Below are 10,402 nucleotides of genomic sequence, written 5' to 3'. Positions count from 1 at the left end.
ATAAATAAATAAATACAATTAAAAATTAAAACATCTCCAATTTGAGATAACAAAAAGATTTACATCAATGGATAGAAGCAATACATTTTTATAAAACTTCTCTTTTATTTGCCATTTCAGATGCAAACCACAACACATACCACCATTAGGATTTTATTAATTTTATTATTTTGTGCAATAAGGGAAATTTGCTCTGACACAAGAAAAATATTTACTTGTAGTTCCTAGTGCTAAAACTTTCTATTTCTGGAATGGTGCCAAAATTCCTAATGAAAATATTTGAAATATGATTTAGGGAGATGTCTCTTAGGGATTATATTCAATTCTTTAAAAATGGTTTTCTACAACATAACTTCGAGGGGCTGGGGTTGTGGCTCAGAGGTAGAGCACTCGCTTAGCATGTGTGAGGTCCTGGGTTAGCTCCTCATGCACCACATGAAAATAAATAAAATAAAGGTATTGTGTCCAACTACAACTAAAAACAAAAACTTTGAAGAGCTGAGTACGAACATTACAACCTTGAAAATAACCCAAACAAAAATGTTTTGTGGGGGACTGAGGATTGCACCTGGGATTCTTTATCACTGAGCTACATCCTTGGCCCATTCTATTTTGAAACGGGGGTCCCACTAAGTTGCTAAGACTGTTCTTAAAAAGCCTCTCAAATAGCTGGGCTTACAGGTGTGTGCCACTGCACCTGGCTGAAACAAAACTTCTTAAGCATTGTTTTATGAACTTGTGCTAAATAGTATTACTTTACTAGCAAGGAAAATTGGAACGAGTGGTTTTTTTTTTGGTCAGTATAGAAATGATACAAAAGCAGAGGGGTTCTAGAGTTGGGAAACAAAATGCCTACATAAGCAGTTATTCAGTGTGTGTGTGTGTGTGTGTGTGTGTGTGTGTTTAACAAGATAGGGTTTGTATTTCCTAAATTCACAAAAACTTCATGTCCACAGCAGTGATTATAAAGGAAGTCTGTGGCAGGGTGGTTAGAGGTCTTGCTGTGGTGACTTATCAGAAAGGGAAAAAAAACATTTTTAAGAAGGATATTTGCCTGAATTTGAAATAGCTAATTTTCATCCTCCAGTTGTATTGTCCATTTGGGTCAATTAACATGAAAGCATGAAGTAGGATCAAGAAGTGATTAGGAGCAGAATACCAAAGACATTCTCAGTGATTTTTTTTTCTAGCTCCAAGATATAGAATTTATTCATATCTAAGTTTTTCCCCCTTTGATATAGAGCAATCCAAATGTCTCAGTGTCCTGTGTACATCCGTCTTTTTAAAACATTAAATGAGACAACCATGATGATCCTCCTTTGAACATTTCAAACCATTGGGTCAATATAACCCTCCACATTTTCTTGCTTATTCTTATCCATTATTTGTATCAATTTAGCTTGTGTTCTCTTATACAATGAAGAGTTTTTAAAAATAAAATGAAATGTTATTGTATACTCTGAATTGGATGATGACAGCATAAATACATTGGGTTTTTGGAATAATTTTTTTTCTTGGAAATATTTTAGAACCATTTGTTACAGCATGAAAATCAGGCAGATAACCATCTATTTAGATATCATACAATGTGAAGGCTGGGAGAGAAAAATAGGTCAGCATTTTCCAGCCTCTTGAATTTAATGGACCATTAAAAATAACAGCAATAATGACAATGGAAAAGAGATAAACACTGAGTGGACAACTTTATATTTTAACAATTAAGGACATTAAAACATTTTAAAATATTTACATCTTTATTTCATGAAAGGACACTTTATGCCACCCCCCTCAAAAGGAAGAGCAAATATTGTAATAAAGGCTAGTCCTTTAAAGTGAATACACTTGACTTTATAAAAACTTTCTCACTTTTTCCCTTCATTTTACTATTGAAGGTAAATTTTCAACAGATTGCAATTAGTCCTCATACAGTGACTGGGATTCTTAACTATCAATAACTTCACCAAATCGTGGAGTTTAGTAGTATCATGCAGCTTATATTTCACAATATTAGCAAATCATCCCAGTGTCTATTTTCCAGGGACTTACTTTAAACAGTTGGCTTTTTATAATCAGTAAAAACCATGTACATACAACACTTCCAAATCTTGAAGACAACTAACAGATTTAAATGCAAAAGGGGAAAAAATGAAAAATGTGTATGAATTGAACATAGTTCCCTAAGGTGTAAGATTGTGTACCTGTAAGTTCATGGAGCTGTTATTGATCTTTGCCTTATGAAGTGATAATGCTGTTTTTTCTTCCACACCAACTACCCAGGCATAAAGTTAGAATGTTTATTTGTGAAAGGGCAGGTCAAAGTCGCCATGTTAAAGCACCCAATAGGGCTAAGCCACACGTGTGTGAGCCACGTTTATTACAAATAACTTTTGAAACCTACTGCCAATTAAGTCAACTAAACTTACTGACATATCCAGTAAGGAATTCTGTTAAAAGGTAGGATTCTGAAAAATTAGTTGTATCAGGACAACATGACGGGAACGAACCCATCAATTTAGAAGCTTGATCACACGGATGGGGAATTTATATTTAAATTCTTTTACACACACACACACACACACACTTAAATTCTTTTACACACACACACACACACACAAAAGGAAAGACCCCCGTTCCATAAAGACTCGTGCTCGACGCGAGCGGGAGCAAGCCTCCTTCCTGAAGCGGCAAGAGGCCCCTCAGTTTCCTAGAGGCCCAGGGGTCGTCACATGACCCGCGCGCTGACTGCCGGGAGCCAGGCCTCCTCGCCGAGTCTGCGCAGTCACGCGCGTCTGGCCTCACTGCTGTGCTTTTGCTGACGAGGAAGGTCCTGACGCCGCTTTGTAGACTGTTCTGTGGTGGGACTGGAGGGACGAGTCCGCCAGAGAGTGTGTCCTGAGTGGACAGGAGGCAGTGGGAGTGGATGGGAGCGGCTGTTCAGGGTCTTTAGTGGGGCGAAGCACAGGCTGGGAAGAAGGGCGGGAGGACAGGGGAGGCGAGAGCAGGCGAGAGAAGTGGCCTGAAGAGCCAGCGTAGCGCTGAGAAAAAAGAATTGAAGAAAACAGTGTTATACGGCATGGGGGGTAGTTGTTGGTAGTAACCTAGTTTCCAACGCCTAAGATGCATAGCGCGGACAGTGGCGGTGACTGATATTTGTCACAGCATGAGAACCCGCCTGTCCATCAGGCCTGAATTAGTTCAAGGCCTTAAGTTGTGACCGGAAGACAAACATTTTTTTTTACAGAGACAGAAGTGCACATTGTGTTACTTTGAGAAAGGAGCGGGGATGGAAAAGGAAAAGGGAACATGGAGAGGGGAAGGGAGGGGATCAGTGCTTGCCTGCTGGCTTCTCTGACACATTTTCCCGCTCCCAAGGCAAAGTCGGCGCTGTTGTGCATGTGTAGTATTTTCTATGTGTTATGTTACTATGATAGTACTTAAACTTATATACTATAAAGATATTAGCAGGGGTGTGGAAATACTATACTGAATTCACTAAACATTTTTCTATTTTTAAACTTTTTAATTGGTTCATAATAGTTACATATAACATTAAGGTTTATTTTGACGTAATTATAAATGCATAGAGTATAGTTTGCTCCAATTCAGTCCTCAGTATTTACCCCCCCCCTCCTCTGTTCCTTTTCATCTACTCTACTGATCTCTATTTACAGTTCTTAAAAAAATTTAGTATCTTGTGGATATATATAATGAGGAGATTCATTGTATTGTATTCATATATGTACATTGGAAAGTTAGGTCAGATTTATTCCCCCGTTTTCCCTGTTATTCCACTTCTCCTCCCTTCCCCTCAATCCCTCTTTCTGCTCGACTATCTTTCATTTTGATGGCATTCCCCACCTACCATTTTTTCCCCTCTCCCTCAACCCATTTTAGATTAGTTTCCAGAAATAATTTGACCCTGGACTTTCTGAGTCTGATTTATTTCACTTAGCATTATAGTCTCCAGTTCCATCCATTTACCAGCAAGTGACAGAATTTTATACTTTTTCATGGCTGAGTAATACTCCATTGTATATATGCTACATTTTCTTTATCCATTCATCTATTAAAGGCCACCTAGGTTAATTACATAGTCTGGCTGTTGTGAATTTAGCTGCTATAAACATTGATGTGGTTGATCTTTTGGGTATATATGAAGGAGTGGGATAGCTGGATCATATGATGGTTCTGTTCCTAGTTTTTTGAGTAATCTGCATACTGCCTTCCAGAGTGACTGCACTAATTTGCAGTCCCATCAGCAATTTGTGAATGTACCTTTCTCCCCACATCCTCACCAACATTTCATAATTACCATTTTGACTGGAGTGAGATGAAATCTCAATGTGGTTTTGATTTACATTTCCTTAATTGTTAGAAATGTTGAACATTTTTCATATATTACAAATATCTTTCTTTACAAATTGGTTTTGCTTTTGCTGTCATATATGCATAGTAATGTGACTAATTAGATTCACTGTAATTGTCCAACTCAGCATAGTTTTTAAAAAAGTAACTTGATAACTTGAATGTAGATCACTCTGATGTAGAGACTACACTCTCTTAGGTTCCAACACTTTTTATTTAAGTTTAAACTGAGTATCACAAACTTCTAGAAAAAAAATACCTTTAGAATTTAGGGAAAAGAAAAGAAAACCGACCAAAAACCAAAACCAAATATTTTATGGGAAAACAATATTATGCTATGGTAAGATAAGATAGGACTATAGAAGCAACTTCAAACTAGAAGAGTTGTTTCTGGTCTGGCACAGGCTGACTTGTTTGAACTTGGTTAAACATCTCTGTTCCTGTTTTCTCAATTGTGGAAAAAAAGATACATTGAATAAGATAAACTGTAAGATCTGATGAACTGTAAGATCTACTTCAACATTAAGATTTTGTGAAGTTAGAAGAATCCAAATGAGCTAGTCCTAAAACAAGATACAAATGCCAGAGACTAGTTTGGCTGCTGAGTGTATATAAAGGAAGAGTTGAGAATGATGAGAATAGTAGGTTGGCTTCAGATGGTAGAGCATATATTAGAATTTGAACTTACCTTGAAGCAATGGATAGTGAAAGGTTTTTGAATGAAGGCAGTGCAGTAATCAAAGTCTTAAAAAAATCAAAGTCTTATCCTAAACAGTTGTTAGGATAAATTAAAGAAAGGGGAAATTAAATTTAAGTAAATGGTCAATTGTGAGACCCTAAATAAATAGCAGGAAAAGGAAGGGATTCAAGAGAACTGTACATAAATTTGATACTGTTCTAAACTTACAGTTTTTGCCTCCAGAATATTATGGCAAATCATCTTGTAAAGCCTGATTCTAGAAATTGCAAGAGAACAAGAGAATTGGAGGTAAGCTGTGTGTTCCTAGAGTCTTAATCTTTTATTCTATTTTACATACTTCTTAAATTTCTTCCTTTTAAGAATGTGCCAATCATTGAGCACAGTGGTGCACACCTGTTATCCCAGCTACTCTGGAGGTTGAGGCAGGAGGGTTGCAAGTTCAAGGCCAGTTTGGGCAATTTAGTGAAACTCTGTCTGAAAATAAAAATAAAAAAAGATTTAAAAAGGGGCTTAGTGGTAGAGCACCCTGGAGTTTAATCTCTAGTACCAAAACAAAACAACAAAAACCAAAAAACCCACAAAAACCCAAACTTTTGTTGTTAAATGGAATTTAATACATATACCCAGAGCTAGGATTGTCCTAGAAGGAACTATGTGGACTCCAGTTGCTTTTTCACTAATTTTAGATTTCCAGGAAACTATTGGGAGACTTCTTTTTGCTAGTTTGTGATCTAGAGACAGAAGTGAGTCCAGACCTTTATGATACATAGGACTTTTTTTTTGCAATGATAAGTAAGACACCTAGGTACTATAGTTATTAATCTTTTAAAAGAAAAGCTCTGTATTTAGTCCTTCATCACTGCCTTCACCAATTAATCTGTTGCATTTGGGACATTATTTGCCCCCTTGAAAATTATAATATGTTGCAAAATTTTGCAAGTATTTGGTTATTTTTCCAATAATAACCACTATATTTGTGTTAGCTTTTTGTCACTGTGACAAATACCTGAGAAAAACAATTTCTTAGGTTCTTAGGTTCATGGTTTCAGTTCATGGTCTGCTGGGCCTAAGGTGAGGTAGAACACATGGTGGAAAGGTATGGTAGAAGAAAACTTGTCAGTTTATGGCAACCAGGAAGCAGGGGGATGTAGGGGGGGTGGGAGGGAAGGTTCAGGAACAAGATATTGACTCCAAGGCATGACTCCAGTGACCTGCTTCCTTCAATGATGCCCCACCTGTTTACAGTTCTCATCAACTCCAGTAGTCTATTCAGATGTCAGTGGATTAACTCACTGATAAGGACAGAGCCCTCATGATCCAATTACTTCCCCATTTTTCCATCTTTGGACATTACTGCACTGGGGACCAAGCCTTCAACAGATGAGTTTTGGGGGAACATTTCAGATCTAAACCATAACAGTGTTGCTGTGAACATATCCAATGGCTCAAGATACAAGATAAATTTTTATCAAGGGATTAAAACCATATTCAAAATCTAATCTAAAATCAAGACAAAGGTACTTTTTAGTCCTGAAAGTTTAGCAACATACTTCTTAGTCCTAAAAGTTGAGCAAAGTACTTCTTAGTCCTAAAAGTTTCCTTGATAAAAAAATTTCAAATGACTAGTATGTAATTTCTGTTTGATTTTTCTAATATATATATTGTATATATATATACTAGAAAAATATATATATAATATATTTTGCTTTTTAAATAAACATAATGATACTTCTTTACTTTCTTCTTTTAGTCTCAAATGCCAGATAGCCCACAGCTGTCCTCTCTTGGAAAATCGGATTCATCTTTCTCTGAATGTTCTGGACTGTTTTATAAAGATGAAACCTTAGAGAAAGATTTAAATGGTGATATATAAAATGATTATATTTCTATATACTGATTATATCATGCATGTTTATTATATTTCATAACTTAATCAACGATTCTTTAAACAGATATGAGCAAGGAAATTAATCTAATGTTGTCTACGTATGCAAAGATCTTAAGGCAAGTATTAAAGTATATTTTCTTGGGTCTTTATGTTAGAAATAGTATTTGTCTCTTGGAAATTCTGTAATGGGAAGTTTAATTCTGTTGCTGAGAAACCTTTCAAGTAATTAAACTTTGGAAATTTTTTTATTCTATCTCAATTCCTTGTGATATATTAGTTGGTTATTTTCAGGGAATAAACCCAAATTTTCCACTAAACATCCTTTGTTTTGGTAATGCCAGAGCCAAAACTAGACTGCATATGTCTTGACCTCTTACTTAGATGATATTGCATTTAAACTTTTATATAAATGCCTTTTTGAGAAAAATACCATTCGGTGAAGTTAATTATTATAGAGTGATATTAAATATGATGTTATTTCATATACTATCTTATATTTTATCATGTCTTTTTAAAATATATATATTTTTTAGTTGTAGTTGGACACAATACCTTTATTTGGTTTATTTGTTTTTATGTGGTGCTGAGGATCTAACCGAGGGCCTTGAATGTGCTAGACGAGCACTCTACTACTGAGCCACAACCCAAGCCCCTATCGTGTCTTTTTATCTTTGTATTTGAAGACTGAATTTAGGTATTTAATTGGCGTAAGATTATGGTGAATATAAGGCGATTTTTAAAAAAACTACTAGATAGTCATCATACTTGAGTAATAGTTTGTATGGCTGTAAAAATCACTTATATAATTTAATATTAGTAATGTATAAGATTATAAGTATTATGCATGCTTTCTGCTGTGTCAGGAGACTGTGAGTAGTCAAAAATGTTTTTGAGACTAATTTAACATTTTCTTAGTAAATTAATAAAGCTATCTCATGCACATAGTCATTTAAATGAAATAATTAACAAATCTTGTTTAATAAAGAACATTATCATGATAATGTTTATAGACTATGCAACTATTTAGTTTACCATAAAACTTTTTATTCCCTATTAGTGAGAGAGCAGCAATAGATGCATCTTACATTGATGAGATAGACGGACTCTTTAAAGAAGCAGATATTATTGAAAACTTTCTCATACAAAAAAGAGAGCTCCTGAGACAGAGGTTTACAGTGATTGCAAATACACTGCACGGATAAAATGTTTAAACTTAAGATAAGCTGGGGATTGAAACATATTGTTATAATGGAAGAATGACATGTATGTTCTGAAGGCTTTCTAGTTGTTAAAAAAAATGTAGATCTTAAAGAAGAGGAAACTCCTTGAATGTTTTTCTAGATTTAAAAGGGCCTTTAAACTTAACGTTAATATGAAATATGTAACTTTTCTCTTAAAGGTCAAATGTTTGGCATATTTTATAAAAATGTAAATTATTTAAATCATACATGAATTCTTTTCTTTCTTCTTTTTCCTAAAACCTTTCTTAAGCTTCTAAAGGAGGATTCAGTTAATTTGATTATGTGTAACAATATTATACTTTTTTCTTACAGAATGTTTTGTTTAAAAAGCAAATAATTTGGGACATAATGTAAAATTTTTTATGGCCAGTCTTATAAAAGAATATTAAAGCATTAAAGGTAATTTGTTCAGTTTCTAAGTATGTAAAACAGTATAACTATGTGCTATTGTTATTTAATATTATTATTTGATTATTTTCACTATTATTATATATAACTAATACAAACTTGGTTTAAAATATGTTTCTGTGCTAAAATAAAACCCAGAAATTACTAACTAGAACCTTGTGTGAGTGGCTTTTTATACACATCAACCAGATCAATGTATGCAGTTAGTGATTATATTTAGAAGCCTTAGAGCAGTGTGGTATGGACTAGAGATTAATGATACAGCAGTAAGGAGATTAGCTTAACAACAGGATGTCCAGGTCATTTCAATTGTATAATTTAGAAATTGAATTTAGAAGATCTCTAGTGTTATTCATCAGGCTAAAAATATTCTTCCTTTGATGTAAATAAAGTACTGCTATAATTTTATTCAAACTATATTGATATATAAATTGCATAGGAAAACTATAATTGTCAGATTTATAAAAATCACAGTACCCATTTTTCAATCACAGATAATTCATTTTTCTATATGTCTGTTTTTCCAGTAAAAGCAATAACAGATTTGGACACATTTGCAAACAGTATCACAGAGAATTGGTATTTTTAAAGAAGATAGCTTGTTTGCCTTGCTGTGTTCTAAGCTCTAAAATTAAATCTCACTGTTTTAAGGCATAAACATTATATCAATACTCATACTGGAAAGGATGAAAAAATTTATAAATTTATAAATAAATTTAAAAAGTTGGGTATATGTGGGGGTAGGAAAGAAGTTGGAATAAGATGGACATCATTACCCTAAGTACATGTATGAAGACATGAATGGTGTGAATATACTTTGTATACAAACAGAGATATGAAAAATTGTGCTCTATATGTGTAATATGAACTGTAATGCATTCTGCTGTCATATATATATATATAACAAATTAGAATAAAAGGGTATATGGAAAAAATTATTGGGTTGGTTGAGATATACACTGCTGGGATAGGATAGATTAGAGGTCAACAAAATAACTTAGAAATGAAATTTTTAGGCGCCTGGGGTTGTGGCTCAGTGGTGGAGCACTCGCCTAGCATGTGTGAGGCCCTGGGTTCGATCTTCAGCACCACATAAAAATAAATAAATAAAATAAAGGTATTGTGTTCACTACAATTAAAAAATACTAATAAAAAAAGAAATGAAATTTTAAAAAACTTAATAACAACCAAAGATGATATTTGAGTTAATATGAATATCACCTGAATCTTTTTTTTTTTAAAGAGAGAGAGAGAGAGAGAGAGAGAGAGAACTTTTTAATATTTATATTTTTTAGTTTTCGGTGGACACACGTCTTTATTTTATTTTTATGTGGTGCTGAGGATTGAACCCAGCACCCCGAGAATGCCAGGTGAGCGCGCTACCGCTTGAGCCACATTCCCAGCTCCTCACCTGAATCTTGAGTCATTTTATTAGAGTTCTTTATGTTTGAAATAGAAAGATGACTCTGTTGACCTACTATCTTTAAGAAATACTTTTAGTTTTGCTAAGCATTTATTATTATTATTATTATTATTATTATGAAAAATAAGGTCAACAGATTATTTCAAATTGAATTTTATAATATACTTGTTATATATTTTATAGTATCATTATTGTTCAGCATCTGGTTATTCCCTTTATAATTCCAGAAAATTTATTGGGTAATTTCATTTGTTGAGATTAAGACTAAGGAACTCATATTTTAAGTCACAGTGTCTTTCCTATTCAGAATGGCCACCTTCTAGTACCAAAATGCCTAAAACCTTAATAATTAAGGCTTATTTTTTAAAAGTCACATT

At 34.0% G+C, this 10,402-nt stretch overlaps 1 protein-coding gene across 3 annotated transcripts; it reads left to right on the top strand.

Moving 5' to 3' along the window:
* Positions 1–2,663: 2,663 nt before the first annotated feature.
* Positions 2,664–8,730, top strand: Tex12 (testis expressed 12). 3 transcript variants are annotated; one of them, XM_048795715.1, is made up of 5 exons: positions 2,664–2,885; positions 5,275–5,353; positions 6,816–6,927; positions 7,018–7,069; positions 8,011–8,730. In XM_048795715.1, exons 2-5 carry the CDS (start codon positions 5,294–5,296, stop codon positions 8,153–8,155), a joined length of 369 nt encoding a protein of 122 aa, XP_048651672.1. In that variant the 5' UTR covers positions 2,664–2,885; positions 5,275–5,293; the 3' UTR covers positions 8,156–8,730. The 3 variants fall into 3 exon arrangements, with proteins under 3 accessions (XP_048651672.1, XP_048651673.1, XP_015345363.1); XM_048795716.1 differs by having other exon boundaries at positions 2,665–2,824; XM_015489877.2 differs by lacking the exon at positions 2,664–2,885 and having other exon boundaries at positions 4,328–5,353.
* Positions 8,731–10,402: the final 1,672 nt, after the last annotated feature.

Source organism: Marmota marmota, unplaced genomic scaffold (assembly GCF_001458135.2).
Source record: "Marmota marmota marmota unplaced genomic scaffold, marMar, whole genome shotgun sequence".
NCBI classification, from domain to species: domain Eukaryota; kingdom Metazoa; phylum Chordata; class Mammalia; order Rodentia; family Sciuridae; genus Marmota; species Marmota marmota.
This window is presented reverse-complemented; position numbering and strand designations above follow the sequence as displayed.

Coding starts and splice junctions, on each gene's coding strand:
- Tex12 (XM_048795715.1), top strand. CDS start 5,294: ATGGCAAATCATCTTGTAAAGCCTGATTCTAGAAATTGCAAGAGAACA. Junction 5,354..6,815: donor AGAGAACAAGAGAATTGGAG/GTAAGCTGTGTG, acceptor TTCTTCTTTTAG/TCTCAAATGCCAGATAGCCC. Junction 7,070..8,010: donor ACGTATGCAAAGATCTTAAG/GCAAGTATTAAA, acceptor ATTCCCTATTAG/TGAGAGAGCAGCAATAGATG.